General features: G+C 69.6%; 1 protein-coding gene across 1 annotated transcript; it reads left to right on the top strand.

Moving 5' to 3' along the window:
• Positions 1 to 1256: 1256 nt before the first annotated feature.
• Positions 1257 to 23334, top strand: HIF3A (hypoxia inducible factor 3 subunit alpha; the record flags this gene model as incomplete). Its single annotated transcript, XM_068910558.1, has 12 exons — positions 1257 to 1284; positions 6193 to 6377; positions 8032 to 8165; positions 9434 to 9518; positions 10945 to 11057; positions 14893 to 15098; positions 16029 to 16135; positions 17156 to 17303; positions 18210 to 18331; positions 19672 to 19841; positions 20659 to 20733; positions 23269 to 23334. Coding segments are annotated over exons 1-12 (1434 nt in total), but the record flags the coding sequence as incomplete, so codon positions are not given.
• Between the last annotated feature and the right edge of the window lie 29 nt (positions 23335 to 23363).

Below are 23363 nucleotides of genomic sequence, written 5' to 3'. Positions count from 1 at the left end.
AACTGCCCGGAGGGGGCTGGAAACGGACATGGGGAGGCTGGAAACGGACATGGGGGGCTGGAAACAGACATGGAGGGTGGAAACGGACATGGGGGGCTGGAAACAGACATGGAGGGTGGAAACGGACACGGGGGGCTGGAAACGGACTTGGGGGGGTTGGAAACGAACATGGGAGTCTGGAAATGGACAGAGGGAGCTAGAAACAGATAATGGGGGGCTGGTAACAGATGTGGGGGTTGAAACGGGCATGGGGAGTGGAAATGGACATAGGGGGGCTGGAAACTGCCATAGGGGCTGGAATGGGCATGAAGGGGCTGGAAACGTGTATGGGGGAGTGAGAACAGGCATGGGGGGTCTGGAAACGGACATGGGGTGCTGGAAATGGACATTGGGGGGGCTGGAAACAGACATGGGGAGTGGAAACAGACATGGGGGGGCTGGAAACGGACCTCATGGGGGGCCCAGGCTGACATGAGCCCCCGCCCCCCCCCAGTTGTACCAAAGCGGGAGGGGGCGTGGGGAGGCAGCGGGCGCAGAACAAGGTGCTGGGAGGCGCTGGGCGCTGGGGGTGCCCGGAGGAGAGCAGTGCAGGGTGTCCGGGGTGGGGGGCAGTGTGTGCCAGGGGTGCAGTGTGGGGTGCCACGAGGGAGGCAGTGGGTGCTGGTAGCGCAAGGGGGCAGTGCGGGGGTGCTGAGGATGCAGTGGGGGCAGTGCAGAGTGCGGGGTGGGGAGGCAGGGGGTGCAGTGCGGGGGGGCAGCGGGTGCCGTGGGAGATGTGGGGGGCAGCGGGTGCAGTGTGGGGGGCAGTGGGATGGCCGGGGGGGGCAGGGGGTGCAGTGGGGGGCAGTGAGTGCAGTGCGGGGGGGGCAGTGCGGGGGGGCAGCGGGTGCCGTGGGTGCCCCGTGGTGACAGTGCTGGGGGGGGGGGAGGGGGGCTGCCCGGAGCGGGGCGCGGGGCGCGGGGCGGGGGGAGGTCCGAGGGGCGTGGCCTCGGGGGCGTGGCCAAGGAACGGGGGTGTGCCGGCGATGGGGGCGGGGCGGGAGGGAGGGGGCGGGGCCGGCGGTAGAGCGGGGGGCGTGTCGCGCGGCGGGAGGGGGCGTGGCCGGCAGCGGCGGAGCAGGGGGCGTGGCGCGCCGCCGGAGGCGGGAGGGGGCGTGCGGGGGCGGGGCCGGGGGCGGGGCCGGGGGCGGGGCCGGGCGGGGGTCGGCGGCGCGGTGGGAGCGGGCGCGCAGAGGGCGGCGGCGGCGGCGGCGGCGGCGCCATGGCCGGGCGGCTGGCGGCCAGGTACGGGGAGGGGGGCGGAGCCTGGGCGGCCGGGGGCGGGGCCAGCGCGGCCAGGGGGGCGGGGCCGGGGCGGGGGGGGTCCGCCCCCTCCCCCACGCGTGTGCGGGGCGTGGGGGACCGGCCGTCCCGGGGTGAGGGGGGGGCACGAGGGTCCCCGAGGGAGCCGGACGGGTGCTCGTGCGACGCACGCGTGTCCCCGTGCGAGACACACGCGTCCCCGTGCAAGACACACGTGTCCTCGTGCAAGCCAGGCGGGTCCTCGTGCGAGTCACGCATGTCCTCGTGCGAGCCAGGTTGGTCCCCACGTGAGCCACGCGTGTCCTTCTGCAAGTCACGCGTGTCCTTCTGCGAGTCATACGTGTCCTCGTGTGAGTCACGCGTGTCCCCTTGTCAGCCAGATGGGTCCCCATGCGAGTCTCACATGTCCTCGTGTATGTCACACATGTCCCCGTGCGAGCCAGGCGTGCCCTGGTGCGAGCCGGACACGTCCCCGTGCGAGCCAGGCGGGTCCCCGTGTGAGTCACGCGTGTCCCTGTGTGAGTCACATGTGTCCTGGTGCGAGTCACGCGTGTCCCCGTGCGAGCCAGGTCGGTTCCCGTGCGAGTCACGCGTGTCCTGGTGCATGTCACGCGTGTCCTCGTGCGAGCCGGCCGTGTCCTCGTGCGAGCCACGTGCGCCGTCGTGCGAGCGGCGGCGGTGGCAGCCCCTCCCCGGCCGGCGGCCGCGGGGCCGGTGCCAGGCCGGGCGCCACGCCAGGGCCGAGGCGTCGCACACGCGTGTGCGCCGGGCCGGGCGCGTGCCGCCTCGCGGGCTCGTCACGCGTGGCCTCGGCGTGTCTTGCCCGGTGACACCCCCCCCCCTCCCGCCGGCCACGGGCCTCCCCCGGACGCCTGGGCCCCTCGGACGCCTGGGTCCCTGCTTGGTTCCCCACCGGCCTTAGGTGCGGACCCCCCCCCCCAAAAGGGGGCCCGGGCATCCAGGACACCCCCCCCCGACCAAGAAGGGGCCCAGGCGTCCAGGCCACACCCCCCTCCCCAAAGCTGACAGGGGCCCAGGCATCCGGGACCCCCTCCCCACCAAGAAAGGGCCCAGGCGTCCGGGCCACACCCCCCCCAAATGTTGGCAGGGACCAAGACGTCCGGGAACCCCCCCCAAAAGGGGACCCAGGCGTCCGGGTCCCCCCCCACCAAGAAGGGGTCCAGGCGTCCGGGACCCCCCCCCTTAAAAGGGGGCCCATGCGTCCGGGACCCCCCCCCACCAAGAAGGACACCCAGACGTTTGGGCCACACCCCCCCAAACGTGGCAGGGGCCCAGGCGTCCGGGCCCCCCCCACCACTAAGAGAGGACCCAGGCGTCCGGGACCCCCCCCACCATGAAGGGGCCAGGTGTCCGGGCCACACCCCCCCCGAAATGTGGCAGGGGCCCAGGCGTCCAGGACACCCCCCACCAAGAAGGGGCCCAGGCGTCCGGGCCACACCCCCCAAACCTAACAAGGACCCAGGTGTCCGGGACCCCCCCCCTTAAAAGGGGGCCCAGGTGTCCGGGAACCCCCTTCACCACCAAGAAGAGGACCCAGATGTTTGGGCCACACCCCCCCAAACGTGGCAGGGGCCCAGGCGTCCGGGATCCCCCACTAGGAGGGGACCCAGGTGTCTGGACCACACCCCCCGAAGCTGGCAGGGGCCCAGGCGTCCGGGACACCCCCCACCCCACCAAGAGGGGGCCCAGGAGTCCGGGACTCCCTCACCAAGAAGGGACCCAGGCGTCCAGGCCACACCCCCCTCAAAGCTGGCAGGGGCCCAGGCGTCCGGGACCCCCCTCCACCAAAAGGGGACCCAGGCGTCCCCCCCACCAAGAAGGGACCCAGGTGTCCGGGCCATACCCCCGCCCCCGAAGCTGGCAGGGCCCCAGGCGTCCGGGACACCCCCCACCCCCCCTAAAAGGGGGCCCAGGCGTCCGGGACCCCCTCCCCACCAAGAAGGGGCCCAGGCGTCCGGGCCACACCCCCCCAAACTTGGCAGGGGCCCAGGCGTCCGGGACCCCCACACACACCAAGAAGGGGACCCAGGCAGCCGGGCCACACCCCCCCCAAAACGTGGCAGGGACCCAGGCGGCCGGACCCCCCCCCCAACCAAGAAGGGGCCCAGGCGTCCGGGCCACACCCCTCCAAACCTGGCAGGGGCCCAGGCATCTGGGCAACCCCCCCCCCACTAAGAGGGGACCCAGGCATCCGGGACACCCCCCAAAAAGGGACCCAAGCGTCCGGGACCCCCCCCCAATAAGGGGCCCAGGTGTCCGGGACCCTCCCCCCCAAAAAGAGGGCGCAGGCATTCAGGACCCCCCCCACCAAGAAGGGGCCCAGGCGTCCGGGCCACATCCTCCCCCCCCCTTCTCCGAACCTGGCAGGGACCCAGGCGTCCGGGCCCGCCCCATAGACCCCTCCACCCCTCCCCCCACCGGGAGGGGACCCAGGCGTCCGGGCCGGGTGGGGGGGGGGGAGGGAAGCTGCTCTCCCAAGGGCAGAGAGGGGAAGGAGCCCAGGCGTCCGGGCCCCTCCCCCCGCCGCACCCCCCCCCGGTGGGGAGGGGGGGAAGGACCCAGGAGTCCGGGGACAAAACCAGTTAGAGCCCGGACTGGTCCCAGTTAGAGGCTGGGACTGGTCCCAGTTAGAGCTTAGACTGGTCCCAGGTGGAGCCCAGACTGGTCCCAGTTAGAGGCTGGGACTGGTCCCAGTTAGAGCCGGGGGCTGCGCCGCCGGGGCTGCTCCCAGCCCCCCCGCGGGGGCCGCCCCTCATTTGCATGCATTAGCATGGCCCCGCCCCCCCGCGGGGCCCCCGGCCGGGCCCGGCGCCAGGGACAGGAACAGCCCGTTCCCGCACGCACACGGGAGCGCACGGAGGCGCCGGGGCCGGGCCGGCCACCCCGCCCCCGCACACGCTAACGCACACGCTAACGGACACCCTAACGCACACGCTCATGCACACGCTAATGGACATATTAATGCACATGCTAATGCACATGCTAATGCACATGCTAATGCACATGTTGATATACACGTTAATGCACATGCTAATGGACACGCTAAAGCACACGTTAATGCATGCTCTAATGCACACGCTAGTGCACACGCTAATGAACACACTAATGCACACCCTAATGGACATGTTTATGCACACGCTAATGGACACGCTAATGCACATACTAGTGCACATGCTAACGCACACGCTAATGCACACGCTAACAGACACGTTAATGCACACGCTGACAGACACATTAATGCACATGCTAATGCCCACTTTAATGCGCACACTAACGCACATGCTAACAGACACGTTAATGCACGTGCTAATGCACACGCTAATGCACCTGTTCATGCACGTGCTAATACACATGTTAGCGCATACGTTAATGCACACGCTAATGCACCCATTAAGCACGCACTAATGCACGTGCTAATGCACATGCTAATGCACACGTTAAGGCACATGCTAATGCACATGCTAATACACGCGGTAACGCCCATGCTAACGCAGGTGCTAGTGCAGATGCTAATGCATACATTAATGCACACACTAAGCACATGCTAACACGCTAACACGCTAACACGCACTAATGCACATGCTAATGCACATGTTAATGCACACACACACATGCTAATGCACATGCTAGCGCACACGTTAATGCACATGTCAATGCACACGCTAAGTACAGACTAACTCAAATGCACATGCTAACACACACGCTAATGCACACGATAGCGCCCACACTAACAGATACGTTAATGCACATGCTAACACGTGTTAGTGCACGTGCTAATGCACGTGCTGCTGCATACGTTCATGCGCTCGCTAATACACACGCTAATGCACATGGTCATGAACATGCTAAGCACACGCTAATGCACACGCTAACGCCCACACTAACACACACGCTAACGCACATGTTAGTGCACGTGTTAATACACATGTTAATGTATATGTTAATGCACACACAAACACACACGCTAGCACACGTGCTAATGCACACGCTAGTGCACACACTAAGGTCATGCTAACACACGCGCTAATGCACACACTAATGCAGCCAGCATGGCCTGCATGCACCTGCCTGGCCCCCGCACACGCTAAGCACACGCTAATGCACACAGAGGACATAGCGCGGTGTCCCCTGTGGGTGCAGGCTCACCCACGGGTACTGGTGTCACCCTTGGGTGCTAGTGTCACCCACGGGCACAGTGTCCCTCATGGACACAATGTCACCCTTGGGTGCTGGTGTCACCCATGGGTGCTGTGCCCCTGCATGGGCAGGTCGGGGTGGGAGGGGCACCGGGAGCGGTGGCAGGACACGGCGTGGTGTCACCCACTAGCACAGCGTCCCTCATGGACACAATGTCACCCTTGGGTGCTGGTGTCACCCATGGGCACAGTGTCCTCCATGGACACAGTGTCACCCTTGGGTGCTGCTGTCACCCATGGGTGCTTTGCCCCTGCATGGCAGGTCGGAGCCGGAGGGGCACCGGGAGTGGTCGTGGAACCACCATGGGCGTGGTGTCCCCCATGGGCACAGTGTCCCCCATGGATGCAGTGTCACCCATGGGTGCGGGTGTCACCCATGGGTGCTGCCCACCTGCATGGGCAGGTTGGGGCAGGAGGGGCACCGGGAGCGGTGGCAGGACATGGGACAGTGTCACCCACGGGCACAGTGTCCTCCATGGATGCAGTGTCACCCTTGGGTGCTGGTGTCACCCATGGGTGCTGTGCCCCTGCATGGCAGGTCGGAGCCGGAGGGGCACCGGGAGCGGTCGTGGGATGCGGCGCGGTGTCCCCCATGGGCACAGCGTCCCTCATGGACACAATGTCACCCTTGGTTGCGGGTGTCACCCATGGGTGCTGTGCCCCTGCATGGCAGGTCGGGGCCGGAGGGGCGCCGGGAGCGGTCGCGGGACGCGGCGCGGTGCCGCCGCAGCCGGGAGGCGGCCGCCTTCGCCCAGCTGGCCCGGGCGCTGCCGCTGGCCCGCGGCGCCCACCTGGACAAGGCCACCGTCATGCGCCTCACCCTCAGCTACCTGCGCCTGCGCCGCCTCCTGCCCCACGGTCAGCACCCGCCGCCGGCACCCTGCTGGGCCCCCCAGCACCCACCAGCGCCCTGGGGACCCCCCGGGACACCCAACGCCCCATGGGACCCACCAGCACCCACCACCACTCCCAAGGACATCTAACACCCCATGGGACCCACCAGCACCCACCGCTGCCCCCAAGGATGTCTAACAACCCATGAGACCCATCAGCACCCACTGCCTCCCCCAAGGACATCTAACACCCCGTGGGACCCACCAGCACCCACCACCGCCTCCAAGGGCATCTAACATCCCATGGGACCCATCACCACCCACTGCTGCCCCCAAGGACATCTAACACCCCATGAGACCCACCAGCACCCACCGCTGCCCCCAAGGACATCTAACACCCCATGAGACCCACCAGCACCCACCACCACCCTGGGGACCCCCTGGGACACCCAACACCCCATGGGACCCACCACCACCCACCAGCACCCTGGGGAACTCCTGGGACCCACCATCACCCCCATGGGACCCACCACCACCCCCAAGGACATCTAACAGCCCATGGGGCCCACCAGCACCTACCAGCACCCTGGGGACCCCCTGGGACACCCAACGCCCCATGGGACCCACCAGCACCCACCACCATCCCCAAGGACATCTAACACCCCGTGGGACCCACCAGTCCCCAAAGGGACACCCAACGCCCCATGGGACCCACCAGCACCCACCACCACCCTGGGGACCCCCTGGGACACCCAACACCCCATGGGACCCGCCACCACCCACCACCACCCTGGGGACCCCCTAGGACACCCAACGCCCCGTGGGACCCACCACCACTCCCAAGGACATCCAACACCCCACAGCACCCACCACAGCCTTGGGGACCTCCTGAGACACCCAATGCCCCAGGGCACCCACCAGCACCCACCAGCACCCTGGGGAGCCCCTGGGACACCCACTGCCCTATGGGACCCACCAGCACCCACCAGCACCCCCAAGGACATCTAACACCTCATGGGACCCATCAGCCCCCAAAGGGACACCCAATGCCCCATGGGACCCACCACCACCCACCAGCACCCACCAGCACCCTGGAGACCCCCTGAGACACCCACCACCCACGAGACCCCCCAGCACCCCAGGGACCCATAGGATGCGGGGCTGGGAATGGGGTGGTGGTGTGTGCTTGGCATGTGCTTGATGTGTGGGTGGCATGTGGGTGGCACGTGCTTGGCGTGTGCATGGCATGTGCGTGGCGTGTGCGTGGCGTGTGCCGGCACTTAGACGCTGGCAGACGGGTGCAACCTGCCGGCGCTGAGCAGCGATGCCGTGGGAGCCCCCTCCCCATGCACCGGACTGAGGCGTGTGCTTGGCGTGTGCTTGGCGTGTGCTTGGCATGTGCAGGGATGCAGGTGGCGACAGATAGGTGCAACCTGCCAGCGCCGGGCCGCGATGCCACGGGAGCCCCATCCCCACTGGCACACGGGACTGAGGCGTGTGCTTGGCGTGTGCTTGACGTGTGCTTGGCGTGTGCATAGCGTGTGCAGGGGCGTGGGCGGCGGCGGAGCAGGCGGACGGGTGCAACCTGCCAACGCTGGGCGGCGGCGCCGCGGGAGCCCCGTCCCCGGGCGCAACACGGGGGCTGAGGCGTGTGCTTGGCGTGTGCGTGGCGTGCGCAGGGGCGCGGGCGGCGGCGGAGCAGGTGGACGGCTGCTACCTGCCGGCGCTGGGCGGCTTCGTCATGGTGCTGAGCGACGCCGGCGACATGATCTACCTGTCGGAGAACGTCAACCGCCTGCTGGGGCTGAGCCAGGTGAGCGGCACACGCGTGTGCGCGGGGGTCACGCGTGTGCGTGGCAGCGGGGAGGGGGCGGGGAGCAGCTCCGGCAGCCGCTGCGCCTCCCCGGGGCGTGCGCACGGCGGCGCGGGTGGTCGGGCCGGCCCCGGGCACACGCGTGTGCGTGGCGGGGCACACGCGTGGGCGGATTGGCGTGGCCTTGGCGGGCGTTTGGCGTGTGCGAGCGGCTCCCCCCTCCCCCTCCTCAGCTGGAGCTCGTCGGCCTCCGGCACCAGGCGTGTGGCTGGTGGGGGGTTGGCGTGTGGGTAGCGTGTGCTTAGCGTGTTGCCGGCTCTGTGCTTGGTGCAAGCCAAGAGGAGCATGGCGTTGGCATGCAGTTGGTGTGTGGTTGGCGTGCGGGGGGTGAGCATGCACTCGGCGTGTTCTCGGCGTGTAGTTAGCATGTCGCTGTGGGGTCAACGCATTGCTGGCACGTTGGCATGGCATCGGCAGGCGGCTTGTATGCGCTTAGCATGTTGATATGTTGTGAGCATGCTGTTAGCGTGTTGGTGGCTGCAGCTGGGGCTCACCGGGTACGGCGCGAGGTGTGTGCAAGGCGTGTGCGAGGCGTGTCATTAGCATGTCACTAGCATGCCCTTAGCGGGCCCTGCAGCTGGAGCTGATCTTCGTGCCTCTGATGTGTGTGCGGGGCATGTCGCTGGCGTGTGCTTAGCATGTTGGTGGTGTCACTGGTGTGTCCTTAGCGTGTGCATGCCCTGCAGCTGGAGCTGATGGGGCACGTGGGCGGCTTTGCCATTGTGCCCCCCAGGAGGCGTGTCACTGGCATGTCCTTAGCATGTTGGTGGCACGTCAGTGGCGTATGCCTTAGCGTGTTGGTCGCATGTCGCTGGCATGTGCCTTAGCATGTTGGTGGCAGGTCGTTGCCACCAGGTCGCTGGCATGTGCTAAGCGTGTTGGTGGCATGTTGCTGGCGTGTGCCTTAGAGTGTTGGTGGCAGGTCATTGGCGTGCGCCTTAGCGTGTGCGGGTCGTGCCGTGGGAGCTGCTCGGGCACGCAGGCTCCTTCGCCTCCGGGTCCCGGCGCGAGACGTGTGGCCGGCGTGTCCTTAGCGTGTCGGTAGCATGTCGCTAGCGTGTGCCTTAGCGTGGGCGGGTGGGGCGCGCGGGCGCCCTGGCCTCCGTGCCCGGGCGGGAGACGCGTGCGGGAGGCGCGTGCGGGAGGCGTGTGCGAGGCGTGTGCGAGGCGTGTGCGAGGCGTGTGCTGAGCGGGGGCGCGGGGCGCAGCTGGAGCTCATCGGCCACAGCGCCTTCGACTTCGTGCACCCCTGCGACCACGAGGAGCTCCAGGACGCCCTCAGCCCCCGCCAGGGTCCGTCGCCCCGCCCCCTCCTCGGCCCCGCCCCCTCCTCGGCCCCGCCCCCTCCTCGGCCCCGCCCCCTCCTCGGCCCCGCCCCCACCGCATCCCCGCCCCGCCCCCGGATCCCTGGACCCGCCCCCGAGCCGGGGACCTTCCTCTGTGCCTGGCCCCACCCTCGGGCCCCCGGCCCCGCCCACCTGGCCCCAGTCTCCGCCCCCTTCCCCGCCCACCTGGCCGCAGACTCCGCCCTTAGCCCTGCTCTCAGCCCCCCTCCAGGCCCCGCCCCCTGGCTGGCCAGACCCCGACAGCGGCTCCGCCCTCTGGTTCCCTAGACCCCGCCCCCGATCCCCCAGACTCCGCCCCCTGGCCTCCTAGACTCCGCCCTGACCCCCTAGACTCCTCCCCCCGGCCCCCCCAAACTCCGCACCCTGATTCCTCAGACCCCGCCCTCTGGTCCCCTAGGCTCCGCCCCCGGGCCCCGCCCCCTCGTCCTCCAGGCCCCGCCCTTCCACCCCCAGACTCCACCCCCGGTTCCCCAGACTCCACCCCCGACCACCTAGACTCCGCCCCCTGGCCACCCAAACCCTGCCCCTCGGTTCCCTAGACTCCACCCCTGGTCCCCCAGACCCCGCCTCCTGATCCCTCCTGGGGCCCCAGACCCCACCCCCTGGTCCGCCAGATCTCACCCCCGGCCCCGCCCCCTCAGACCCCGCCTCCCGGTCCCCCAAACCCCGAACCCCGACCCCGCCCCTGCTCCTCCAGGCCCCGCCCCCGATTCCCCCAGGCTCCGGCTCAGCCCCGCCCCCAGCACCCCAGACTCCACCCCTACGACCCCTCACCCAGCCCCCGATCCCCCAGACCCCGCCCCCCAGTCCCCAGACCTCCCCCTCGGCCCCGCCCCCAGGCCCCAGCCCCGCCCCGCCCCCCAGACTCCGCCCCTACTGCCCCCCCACCCCGCCCCCAGACCCCGCCCCCGGTCCCCCAGGCCCCACCCCCTGTCCCCAGACCCCGCCCCCGGTCCCCCAGGCCCCACCCCCGTGCCCCCAGACCTCGCCCCCGGCCCCGCCCCCAGGCCCCGGCCCCGCCCCGGCCCCCCCGACTCCGCCCCTACAGCCCCCCCACCCCGCCCCCGGTCCCCAGACCCCGCCCCTGGGCCCCTAGACTCTGCCCTGGTCCCGCCCCATGGTCCCCAAGACCCCGCCCCCGCCCCTGCCCCCAGACCCCACCCCCCGCCCCCAGGCCCCGCCCCCCTGCCCCCAGACCCCGCCCCCGGTCCCCAGACCCCGCCCCCGGTCCCCTGAGCCCGCCCCCCAGGCCCCAGGCCTCGCCCCCGGCCCCGCCCCCAGGCCCCGCCTCCTCGGCCCCCGGCCCCGCCCCCGGCCCCTCAGGCCCCGCCCCCGGCCCGGCCGGCGGCGGTGACGCGGTGGGTGCGGCGCAGGGCCGGGGCGGCGGCGGGGGGAGGGGCGCTGGGGCCGGCGCTGCTCGCTGCGCATGAAGAGCACCCTGAGCCCGCGCGGGCGCAGCCTCCACCTCAAGGCGGCCGCCTGGAAGGTGCCCGGCCGGGGGGGGCAAGGGGTCTGGGGGGGGTCTGAGGGGGGTCTGGGGGGGGCCTGAGGGGGGTCTGGGGGGGCTGAGGGGGGTCTGGGGGGGGTCTGAGGGGGGCCTGAAGGGGGCCTGAGGGGGGGCTGGGGGGCTGAGGGGGGTCTGGGGGGGTCTGAGGGGGGCCTGAGGGGGGTCTGAGGGGGGGCTGGGGGAGGTCTGGTTGGGTCCAAGGGGTCTGGGGGGGTCTAGGGAGAGGCTGAGGGGGGTCTGAGGGGGGTCTGGGGGTCTGGGGGGGCTGGGGGGCTGAGGGAGGTCCTAGGGGGGCCTGAGAGGGGTCTGGGGGGGGTCTGGGGGGTATGAGGGGGTCCTAGGGGGGCCTGAGGGGGGTCTGGGGGAGGTCTGGGGGGGTCCAAGGGGTCTGGGGGGGCTGGGGGAGGTCTGGGGAGAGGCTGAAGGGGGTCTGAGGGGGGGCTGGGGGGCTGAGGGGGGTCCTAGGGGGGCCTGAGGGGGGTCTGGGGGAGGTCTGAGGGGGTCCTAGGGGGGCCTGAGGGGGGGCTGGGGGGGTCCAAGGGATCTGGGGGGGCTGAGGGGGGCTGGGGGAGGTCTGGGGGGTCTAGGGAGAGGCTGAGGGGGTTCTGAGGGGGGTCTGGGGGGTCTGAGGGGGTCTAGGGGTCTGAGGGGGCTGGGGGGGTCCTAGGGGGGTCTGGGGGAGGTCTGGGGGGGTCCAAGGGGTCTGGGGGGGCTGAGGGGGCCTGAGGGGGGTCTGGGGGGGTCTAGGGAGAGGCTGAGGGGGGTCTGGGGGGTCTGAGGGAGTCTAGGGGTCTGGGGGGTCTGAGGGGGGTCTGGGGGGTCTGAGGGGGGTCTGAGGGGGTCTAGGGGTCTGGGGGGACTGAGGGGGGCCTGAGGGGGGTCCGGGGGGTGTCTGAGGGGAGTCCAAGGGGTCTGGGGGGGTCTGTGAGGGGTCTAGGGGGGTCCTAGGGGTCTGGGGGAGGTCTGGGGTGGCCAAGGGGTCTGGGGGGGGCTGTGAGGGGTCTGGAGGGGTCCAAGCATATGGGGGGTCTGGGGGGACCTGAGGGGGGTCCAGGGGTGTCTGGGGGGGTCTGGGGGGGGTCTGGGGGGGCCAAGGGATCTGGGGGGGGTCCAAGGGTTCGGGGGGGCCTGGGGGGGCCTGAGGGGGGTCTGGGGGGTCTGGGAGGGGGTCTGAGGGGGTCCAAGGCGTCTGGGGGGTTCCAGGAGGGTCTGGGAGGGGTCCAAGGGGTCTGGGGGGCTGTGGGGGGGGCTGAGGGGGGTCCAAGGGGTCTGGGAGATCTAGGAGGAGTCTGGTGGGGTCTAAGAGGGAGCTGGGGGGGCCTGGGGGTCTGGGGGGGCTGAGGGGGACTAGGGGGGTCCAAAGAGGGGTCTGGGGGCAGTCTGGGAGGGGTCTGGGGGATCTGGAGGGGGTCTAGGGGGGTCTGGAGGGGTCTGAGGGGTCTGGGGGGGGTCTGGGGGAGGTCTAGGTGGGTCCAAGGGGTCTGGGGGGGGTCCAGGGGGTGTTGGGGGGGTCTGGAGGGGGTCCATGGGGGATTGGGGGGTTCAGGGGGGGTCTGGAAGGGGCCTGGGGGTTCCAAGGGGGGGTGGAGGGGTCTGGCGGCGTCGGGGGGGTCCAAAGGGGGGTTCGGGGGCTCCATAGAGGGATTGGGGGGTTAGGGGGTTCGGGGGGTCCGGGGGGATGTCTGGAAGGGCTAGATGGGGCCAGAGGGGGTCTGGGGTGGTCCAAGGGGGGATTGGGGGGTTAGGGGGGCCCAAGGGGGGTCTGAGGGGGGTCAGGGGGGCCGGGGGGATTGGAGGAGTTGGGGAGGTTCCAGGGGGGTCCAAGAGAGGGTCCAAGGGGTACATGGGCGGTTGGGGGGGTCTGGGGGGTCTAGGAGGGGGTCGAGGGGGTTTGGGGGGATCTGAGGGGGTCTAGGGGAGGTCCGGGGGGGATTGGGGGGTCTTAGAGGGGTCTGAGGGTGTCCGGAGGGGTCGGGAGGGTCTGGGGGGTCTGGGAGGGGGTCTAGGAGGGCATCTGAGGGGTCCAAGGGGGGCCGGGGGGGTCTGGGAGAGGGTCCGGGGGGTTTGGGGGGTCTGAGGGGTCTGGGGGGGGATCTGGGGGGTCCATGGGATGATTAGGGGGGTTAGGGATTCCGGGGGAGTGTCTAGGGGGGTCAGGGGGGATTGGGGGTGTCAGGAGGAAGTCCGGGGGGGGCAAGGGGGATTGGGGGGTCTGGAGGGGGTTGGGGGGATCGAAGGGGGGACCATGGGGGATTGGGGGGGTTCGGGGGGTCTGGGAGGGGTCAGGGAGGGTCCAAGGGGGGGTTAGGGGGTCTAGGGGCGTCGGGGGGTCCAAAGGGGGGTCCAGGGGGGTCCATAGGGAGATTGGGTGGTTAGGGGGTTCGGGGGGGTCTGGGGAGGTCCGGAGGGTCCGGGGGGGGTCTAGGAGGGTTAGAAGGGGCCAGAGGGGGTCTGGGGGGTCCAAGGGGGGGTTGAGGGGTTAGGGGGGCCCAAGGGGGGTCTGAGGGAGGTCGGGGGGGCCAAGGGGGATTGGGGGGTTGGGGAGGTTCCAGGGGGATCCAACGGGGGGTCCAAGGGGTCCATGGGGGGATTGGGGGGGTTGGGGGGGTCTGGGAGGGGTAGGGGGTCCGGGGTGGTCTGGGGTGGTCTGGGGGGATTCAAGGGGAGGTCTGGGGGGGTCCAACGGGGGATTAGGGGGATTGTGGGATCTGGGAGGGGTCCGGAGGGGTCTGAGAGAGGTCGAGGGGGTCTAGGAGGGGCCGAGGGGGTCCAAGAGGGGGTCTGGAGAGGTTAAGGGGTTCCATGTGGGGGTTTGGGGGAATTCGAGGGGGTCTGAGGTGGTTGGGGGGGCTCAGGAGGGTCCAGGGGGATTTGGGGGGTCTGGGTGAGGTCTGGGGGGGTTCAGGGGGGCCCAAGGGGGGATTTGGGGCGTCTGTGGGGGTTAGGGGGGCTCAGGAGGGTCCAAGGGTGATTTGGGAGGATCTGGGAGATTAGGGAGGTTCAGGGGGTCCAAGGGGTGTTTGGGGAAGTCCGGGGTGACCAAGGAGGTACAAGGGGGAATTTGGGGGTCTAGGGGGGCCCAGGAGGGTCTAAGGGGGTGTTTGGGGGAGTTAAGGGGGCCCGAGGGGATCCAAGGGGGTATTTGGGGGGGTCCAGGCATGTCAGGGGGCTCCCATGGGGATTTGGAGGGTGTAGGGGTTGTTTGGGGATGTCCAGGTGGGTTAAGGGGGTCCAGAGGGGTCCAAGGGGGCATTTGGGTGGGACCAGGGGTGTCGGGGGATTTTAGGGGGTCCAGAAGGGTCAAGGGGTCCAGGGAGGATTTGGGAGAGTCCGAGGGGGTCCAGGAGGTGTCGGGGAGTCTGGAGGGGGTTGGGGGGGATAGGGAGGGATGAGGGAGTATTTGGGGGGGTCCAGAGATGGGGGGGTCCAGGAGGTGTTGGGGGATCAGGGGGGTTGGGGAGATTTAGGGGGTCGGGGGGTCTGGGAGGTATTTGAGGGGGTCCGGGGGATTTGGGGGAGATCTAGAGTGGTATTTGGGGGTGTCCAGGGGGGTCCGGGAGGTATTTGGGAGGGTCCAGGGAGGTATTTTGAGGGGGTCCAGAGAGAATTTGGGAGTTCCGGGGGGGTCCAGGAGGTATTTGGGGTGGTCCGGGGGGTATTTGGGGGGTTCAGGGGGGATTTGGGGGTGTCCAGGGGGCATTTGAGGGGGGTCCAGGGTGATATTTAGAGGGGGGGGACAAATCCAGGGCGGCGGGGAGGCGGTATGGGGAGGGGGGAGGAGGGTCCCGGCGCTGAGGCCGGGGGGCACCCTCAGGTGCTGCACTGCGCGGGCCACATGCGCTCGTACGCGCCGACGGAGGCCGGGGGGGCCGGCGCCTCCCCCGGGGCGCCCCCCACCCGCTGCCTGGTGCTCATCTGCGAGGCCATCGCCCACCCCGGCGCCATCGAAGCCCCCCTGGGCTCCGGCACCGTCCTCAGCCGCCACTCGCTGGACATGAAGTTCACCTACTGTGATGACAGGTGGGATTCGGGGACACCCCCCCAGCACCCTGAAACACCCTGACCCCCCTGACACCCCCCCCGACCCCCAGGGACCCCACAGCCCCCTCCGCAATCGACATGACGTTCACCTACTGCGACGGCAGGTGGGATTCGGGGACACCCCCCCGGCACCCCGAAACACCCTGACCCCCCCTGACACCCCCCTGACACCCCCCAGACCCCCAGGGATCCCCCAGCCCCCCCCACTTGACATGACGTTCACCTACTGTGACGGCAGGTGGGATTCGGGGACACCCCCCCCGGCACCCTGAAACACCCTGACCCCCCCGACACCCCCCTGACCCCCAGGAACCCCCAAATGCCCCCCCAAGGACCCCTCTAGGCTCCCCAAGGTGCATTGGGGACCCCACTGGGGACCCCAAGCTCTCAGGGATCCCCCCAATTCCATGGGTGCCCCCAGGACCCCCCAGGGGACCCCCCCCGATCCCTTGGGACCCCCCAGGGTCCTTTGGGGACCCCTGCCCCAAGCTCTGGGGTCCCCCAGAACCCTGTAGGGACCCTCTGAGGCCTCGGGAACCCCCCAGCACCCCTTCTAGGCCCCCTTTGACTGCAGTGGGGCACCCATGGGTGCTGTGGGACCCCATGAGGTGCTGCAGAAGCCTGGTGGGGCTGTGGGTCCCCCAGAGGTGGGGCATGGGGCACCCATGGGTGCTGTGGGTCCCGGGTGCACCCATGGGTGCTGTGGGTCTGGCACAGCAGCACCCACGGGTGCCATGGGTCCCACGCAGGAGCACCCACTGGTGCAGTGTAGAGGAGGCAGCGGGCAACGCACTGTGGGTCCCCGGGTGCCGTGTGGGTCCCCGGGAGCTGTGGGTCCCCCCAGGGTGGTGCATGGGGCACCCACGGGTGCTGTGGGTCCCGGGGGCACCCACAGGTGGCTGCCCGCAGGATGGAGGAGGTGGCGGGCTACGCACCCGAGGAGCTGCTCGGCTGCTCGCTCTACGAGTACGTCCACGCGCTCGACTCCGGCACCCTCAGCCGCAGCGTCCACGCGTGTGAGTGCCCCCCCGGCACCCATGGGTGCCCCCCGCGCCCCCCAACAGCTCACCCTGTGTCACCCCATGGCCTCTCACCACTCCAACACCCCCCCAGGCACCCCAATGTGGCCCCTGGGCACCCTTGTTACCCTGACACCCCGCTGGGCATCCTGATGTCCCCTCTGGGCACCCCTGCACCCCCCGGGCACCCCAATGTGACCCACAGGCACCCCAATGTCACTTCAACACCCCCCTGGGAACCCTGATGTCCCCCCTGGGCACCCCAACTCCCCCCCAGGCACCCCAATGTGGCCCCTGGGCACCCTTGTCACCCCAACACCCCCCTGAGCACCCTGATGTCTACCCAGGCACCCCTGCACCCCCGACACCCCTGTGGGGCCAGTGACACCCCACCACGCCCCCCCATCACCCCCCTGTGTCACCCTTGCAGCATCCTCGGGCACCCCAGGGGTGTCACATCCCACATGTCCCCCCCCAAGTCCCCCCGCACTCCCGTCCTGCTGGCCCTGCTGATGGGCACCCCGTGTTTCCATGTCCCGCTGTCCCCGTGTCCCCCCGACCCCACTGATGGGTGCTCGCGTCCCCCTGTCCTACTATCACCATGTCCCCTCATCCCCACTGACTGGCACCCGCATCCCCACATCCCACTGTCACTGTGTTCCTATGTCCCCTTGTCCCCGCTGACAGGTACCCCCAGCCCCATGTCCCACCACCCTGTGTCCCTGTGTCCCCCTGTCCCTGCTGATGGGTGTCCCTGGCCCCACATCCTGCTGTCACCATGTCCCCATGTCCCCCCATCCCCACTGACGGGTGTCCCCAGCCCCACGTCCCACTGTCATTGTGTCCCCGTGTCCCTGTGTCCCCCTGTCCCTGCTGACGGGTGCCCGTGTCCCCACATCCTGGTGTCCCTGTGTCCCCGTGTCCTCCCATCCCTGCTGACAGCTGCTGTGTGTCCCCACATTCCCGTGTCCCCCTGTCCCCGCTGATGGGCGCCCCGTGTCCCTTGCATCCCCGCAGTGCTGAGCAAGGGACAGGCGGTGACGAACCAGTACCGGTTCCTGGCCAAGCGTGGCGGGTACCTGTGGGCGCAGACCCAGGCCACCGTCATCGCCAACAGCCGCAGCGCCCAGCCCGAGGGCATCGTCTGCCTCCACTTCGTCCTCAGGTGGGCGTGGGGACGGGGTCGGGGGATGCGGTGCCCCAGCGGTTGTACCCGCTGCCCGTGTGGTTGTATCTGGCCCCTGCTGCTTGTGGGGTTGTTCTCTGGTGCCTGGTGGGTTGCGCCTGGTATCTGCTGTTTGTGACCTTGTGCCTGGTGCTTTTGGGGTTGTCCCCAGCACTGGTGCAGTTGTACCTGATACCGGGTGTCTGTAAGGTTGTACCTGGTATCTGTGGAGTTGTACCAATTGTCTGGTGTCTGTAAGGTTGTAGCAGGTATCTGGCGTCTGTGGGATTGTAGCAGGTCCCTGGTGCCTTTGGGGTTGTACCTGGTGTCCATGGGGTTGTAGGGGGTGCCTGGTGTCTGTGGGGTTGTTTTTTGTACCTGATTGTACCTGGCTGTTGAGTTGTGCCCAGAGCCCGTGAGGTTGTAGGTGCCCCGTGGTGCCTGTGGGGTTGTACCCAGCACCTGTTGGGGCCTGTACCCGGGGGCCTGCGGGCTGTGCCTGGTAGCTGGTGCCTGGTGGCAGCGGGTGGTCCTTGGAGGCCGTAGGTGGTTGTGGGTGGCCCATGGTGGCCATGGGTGCCAGTGGGAGACAGTGGCAGTGGGTGACCCCCTCCCCGCAGCAGGGCAGAGCAGCCGTGGGTGACGGCAGGTGGCCATGCTTGTGGAAGCGGGTGACAGTGGGTGACGCCCCCAGCAGTGGGGTGGAGCATCCCAGGGTGGTGGTGGGTGTCACCTGCAGTGGGGTGGAGCACCCGGGGGTGAGAGCGGGTGATGGTGGGTGTCACCTGTAGTGGGGTGGAGCACCCCAGGGTGGCAGTGGGTGATGACAGGGGATGGCAGGTGTCACCCACAGTGGGGTGGAGCCCCCCCAGGGTGGCGGCGGGTGACGGTGGGTGTCACCCGCAGCGGGGTGGAGCACCCCGGGGTGGTGCTGTCGCTGGAGCAGACGGAGCGCCGGGGCCAGGGCCGGCGCCTGGCCCCCCCCGGCCCCCCCGAGCCCCCCGACACCCTCCTCGACCTCCGCTTCGGTGCGCACGGGGGGACGGGGGGCACTGGGGGGGGGACTGGGAGCCTGGGGGGAGGATGATAGGGGTACTGGGGGGGAATTGGGAGCACTGGGGGGGGATGATGGGTGCACTGGGGTGGAACTGGGAGCACTGGGGGGGACTGGAGGATACTGGGAGCACTGGAGGGGAGACCTGGGGACACTGGAGGGTGGAACTGGTGGCACTGGGGGGGAACTGGGAGCCTGGGGGGAGGATGATAGGTGCACTGGAAGGGACTGGGAGCACTGGGGGGAGATGATGAGGGTACTAGGGGGGAATGAGAGCACATGGGGTGGATGATGGGTGCACTGGGGGGGACTGGGAGCCTGGGGGGGGGATAAACTGGGGGGATTGTGGGGTGGTGACAGGGACACTGGGGGGCACTGGGAGGGGATATTGGGGTCCCTGGGAGGGACTGGGAACCCTAGGGGGGTCCATGGGGAGTTTGGGGGGTCTTCATTCAGTTCAGGGGACTCTTGGCTGGTTTGGGGGGTCTGTGGGGGCTTCTGGGGGGGTCCTGGGGAGGAGGGGGCTTCTAGGGGCTTCTGGGCAGTTTGGGGGTTGGGGGGAGGTTTAGGGGGGTCTGGGGGTTTTGGGGGAGGTTTTGGGGGTTCTGGGATGTTTTGGGGGTCTCTGGGATGTTTGGGGGGTCTAGGTGGGTTCTGGGGTGTTTTGGGGGGTTCTGGGATGTTTTAGGGGGGTCTAGGGTTCTGGGGTGTTTTGGAGGGTCTCTGAGGTGTTTTGGGGGGTCCTGGAGGGTTCTGGGGTACTTTGGGGGATCTCTGGGGTGCTTTGAGTGGGTTCTGGGGTGTTTGGGGGGGTCTGTAGGGTGTTTGGGGGGGTCCCTGGGGTGCTTTATGGAGGTTCCTGGGGTGCTTTGGCAGTGTTTTGGGGTGCTTTGGGGACATCTCTGGTGTGTTTGGGGATCTCAGGGGTGTTTGGGGGTCCCTGGGGTGCCTTGGGTGGGTTCTGAGATGTTTTGGGGAGTCCTTGGGGTGCTTTAGGGGGGTTCCTGGGGAGCTTGGGGGGTCTATGGGGTGGTTTGGGTGGGTTCTGGGGTGTTTTGGGGAGTCTCTAGGGTGCTTTGGGGGTCTCTGGGGTGCTTTGGGGGGTCTCTAGTGTGTTTTGGGGTCTCTGGGATGTTTTGGGGATGTTCTAGGGTGCTTTGGGGGGTCTCTAAGGTGCTTTTGGGAGGCTCTGGAGTGCTTGGGGGTGTTCTGGGGTGCTTTGGGGTCTCTGGGGTGTTTGGGGGGGTCTCTGGGGTGCTCTGGAGGGGTCCAGGCTGCCCGCGGCGGGTTGCTGGGTGCTGACGCCGGGCGCAGAGCTGCGGGGCCCGCGGGTGCTGGCCTTCGTGCGCCCAGCCCACGTGCCCGAGGCGGCGCTGCAGCGGGACCCCCGCCGCTTCTGCACCCCCGAGCTGGCCCGCCTGCTCGCCCCCATCTTCGAGCCCCCCCCGGCCGCCCCCCGCCGCCACCCCCGCAGCCCCTCGCCGGTGAGCTCCTGCCTTGGGGGAGGGCTCTGGGGGGGGTCTCCGGAGGGTTGGGGACCCTGGGGGGGCTATGGGGTCCCTGGGGGGACTCTAGAGTCCTTGGGAGGGATCTAGGGTCCTTGGGGGGACCCTGGGGAGGTCTTGGGGGGTTCTGGGGTCCCTGGGGGGGTCAAGGGGGGTCACTAGGGAGTTTATGGGGGGGTCTGGGGTCCTTGGGGGGGCCCTTGGGGGGACTCTGGGGAGGGTCTCGGGGGGGTCCTGGGTCCCTGGGGGGCCAAGGGGGGTCTCTGGGAGGTTCCTGGGAGGGATCTGGGGTCCCTGGGGGTCCTTCAGAAGGATCTAGGGTCCTTGGGAGTCCTTGGGGGGGCCTTGGAGAGTCTACGGAGGTCCCTGGGAGGGTCTTGGGGGGGTTCTGGGCCCCTGGGGGGTCCCTGTGGGGGTCCCTGGGGATTCTCCAGAGGGGTCTGGGGTCCTGGGGGGGTCCTTGAGATCCTTGGGGGTCCTTGAGGATGCTGGGGGGGGTGTCTGGGGTCCCTGGAGACCCTTGAGGGGTCACAAGGGGTCTATGGGGGTCTCTGGGAATCCTTGGGGGTCCAGGGGGGGTCTCTGGGAACCCTTGGGGGGTCACAAGGGGTCCGTGGGGGTCTCTGGGTGTTCTTGGAGGGTTCTGGGGGCTTGGGGGGTCCCTGGGGGGGCCTTGGGGCTCCTTAGGGGGCTGGTGGGAGGGCTCCGGGGTCCTTGGCGGGGGCTCTGGGCAGCCGGGGGGGTCCCGGGCAGGGGGAGGTGGGAGTGGGGGGGCAGTGACTGACGGTGCCCCCAGCCCGCCGGGGACGAGCTGCTCTTCGAGGTGCAGAAGCTCTTCGCCACCAGCCCGGGGCAGGGGACGGCCCTGCAGGTTCGGGGGCGCTGGGGGCTGGGGCAGGCGGGCTTCAGGGCTGGGCAGCGGGGTGCAGCAGGGTGCAGTGTGGGATGCAGAGGGTGCGGTGGGGGTGCAGTGGGGGTGCAGTGGGGTGCTGTTGCGCAGGCGGGGGCGCTGGACCTGGCCATGCTGGCCCCCTCCATCCCCATGGGGGTGCAGTGCAGCGGGGTGCAGTGTAGCAGGGTGCAGTGCGGGATGCAGAGGGTGCAGTGGGGTGCAGTGGGGGTGCAGTGGGGTGCTGTTGCGCAGGCGGGGGTGCTGGACCTGGCCATGCTGGCCCCCTCCATCCCCATGGGGGTGCAGTGCAGCGGGGTGCAGTGTAGCAGGGTGCAGTGCGGGATGCAGAGGGTGCAGTGGGGTGCAGTGGGGGTGCAGTGGGGTGCTGTTGCGCAGGCGGGGGTGCTGGACCTGGCCATGCTGGCCCCCTCCATCCCCATGGGGGTGCAGTGCAGAGGGGTGCAGTGCGGTGCGGGGTGCAGTGCGGGGTGCAGTGCGGGGTGCAGTGCGGGGTGCAGTGGGGTGCTGTCGTGCAGGCGGGGGCGCTGGACCTGGCCATGCTGGCCCCCTCCATCCCCATGGGGGTGCAGTGCAGTGGGGTGCAGTGCGGGGTGCAGTGCGGGGTGCAGTGGGGGTGCAGTGGGGTGCTGTTGCGCAGGCGGGGGCGCTGGACCTGGCCATGCTGGCCCCCTCCATCCCCATGGGGGTGCAGTGCAGTGGGGTGCAGTGCGGGATGCAGAGGGTGCAGTGGGGTGCAGTGGGGGTGCAGTGGGGTGCTGTTGCGCAGGCGGGGGCGCTGGACCTGGCCATGCTGGCCCCCTCCATCCCCATGGGGGTGCAGTGCGGTGCGGGGTGCAGTGCGGGGTGCAGTGGGGTGCTGTCGCGCAGGCGGGGGCGCTGGACCTGGCCATGCTGGCCCCCTCCATCCCCATGGGGGTGCAGTGCAGCAGGGTGCAGTGCGGTGCGGGATGCAGTGCGGGATACAGTGCGGGGTGCAGTGGGGGTGCAGTGGGGTGCTGTCGCGCAGGCGGGGGCGCTGGACCTGGCCATGCTGGCCCCCTCCATCCCCATGGGGGTGCAGTGCAGCAGGGTGCAGTGCGGTGCAGGGTGCGGTGCGGGGTGCAGTGGGGTGCAGTGGGGGTGCAGTGGGGTGCTGTCGCACAGGCGGGGGTGCTGGACCTGGCCATGCTGGCCCCCTCCATCCCCATGGGGGTGCAGTGCGGTGCGGGGTGCAGTGCGGGGTGCAGTGCGGGGTGCAGTGGGGTGCAGTGGGGTGCTGTCGCGCAGGCGGGGGCGCTGGACCTGGCCATGCTGGCCCCCTCCATCCCCATGGGGGTGCAGTGCGGTGCGGGGTGCAGTGCGGGGTGCAGTGCGGGGTGCAGTGGGGTGCTGTCGCACAGGCGGGGGCGCTGGACCTGGCCATGCTGGCCCCCTCCATCCCCATGGGGGTGCAGTGCAGCGGGGTGCAGTGCAGTGCGGGGTGCAGTGCGGGGTGCAGAGGGTGCAGTGCAGTGGGGTGCAGTGGGGTGCTGTCGCGCAGGCGGGGGTGCTGGACCTGGCCATGCTGGCCCCCTCCATCCCCATGGGGGTGCAGTGCAGAGGGGTGCAGTGCGGTGCGGGGTGCAGTGGGGTGCTGTTGCGCAGGCGGGGGTGCTGGACCTGGCCATGCTGGCCCCCTCCATCCCCATGGGGGTGCAGTGCAGAGGGGTGCAGTGCGGTGCGGGGTGCAGTGCGGGGTGCAGTGCGGGGTGCAGTGGGGTGCTGTCGTGCAGGCGGGGGCGCTGGACCTGGCCATGCTGGCCCCCTCCATCCCCATGGGGGTGCAGTGCGGTGCGGGATGCAGTGCGGGATACAGTGCGGGGTGCAGTGGGGGTGCAGTGGGGTGCTGTTGCGCAGGCGGGGGCGCTGGACCTGGCCATGCTGGCCCCCTCCATCCCCATGGGGGTGCAGTGCGGTGCGGGGTGCAGTGCGGGGTGCAGTGGGGTGCTGTCGCGCAGGCGGGGGCGCTGGACCTGGCCATGCTGGCCCCCTCCATCCCCATGGGGGTGCAGTGCAGTGGGGTGCAGTGCGGGATGCAGAGGGTGCAGTGCAGTGCAGTGGGGTGCAGTGGGGGTGCAGTGGGGTGCTGTCGCACAGGCGGGGGCGCTGGACCTGGCCATGCTGGCCCCCTCCATCCCCATGGGGGTGCAGTGCAGTGGGGTGCAGTGCGGGATGCAGAGGGTGCAGTGCAGTGCAGTGGGGTGCAGTGGGGGTGCAGTGGGGTGCTGTCGCACAGGCGGGGGCGCTGGACCTGGCCATGCTGGCCCCCTCCATCCCCATGGGGGTGCAGTGCAGTGGGGTGCAGTGTGGGATGCAGAGGGTGCAGTGGGGTGCAGTGGGGTGCTGTCGCGCAGGCGGGGGCGCTGGACCTGGCCATGCTGGCCCCCTCCATCCCCATGGGGGTGCAGTGCGGTGCGGGGTGCAGTGCGGGGTGCAGTGGGGTGCAGCGGGATGCAGTGGGGTGCTGTCGCGCAGGCGGGGGCGCTGGACCTGGCCATGCTGGCCCCCTACATCCCCATGGACGGCGACTTCCAGCTGGGCGGGGCGGAAGTGCCGGGCGGGCGGGGGCG

Source organism: Struthio camelus, chromosome 16 (assembly GCF_040807025.1).
Source record: "Struthio camelus isolate bStrCam1 chromosome 16, bStrCam1.hap1, whole genome shotgun sequence".
Taxonomy (NCBI): Eukaryota; Metazoa; Chordata; class Aves; order Struthioniformes; family Struthionidae; genus Struthio; species Struthio camelus.
Note: the sequence above shows the minus strand (reverse complement) of the source record. Positions and strands in the feature narration are given on the sequence as shown.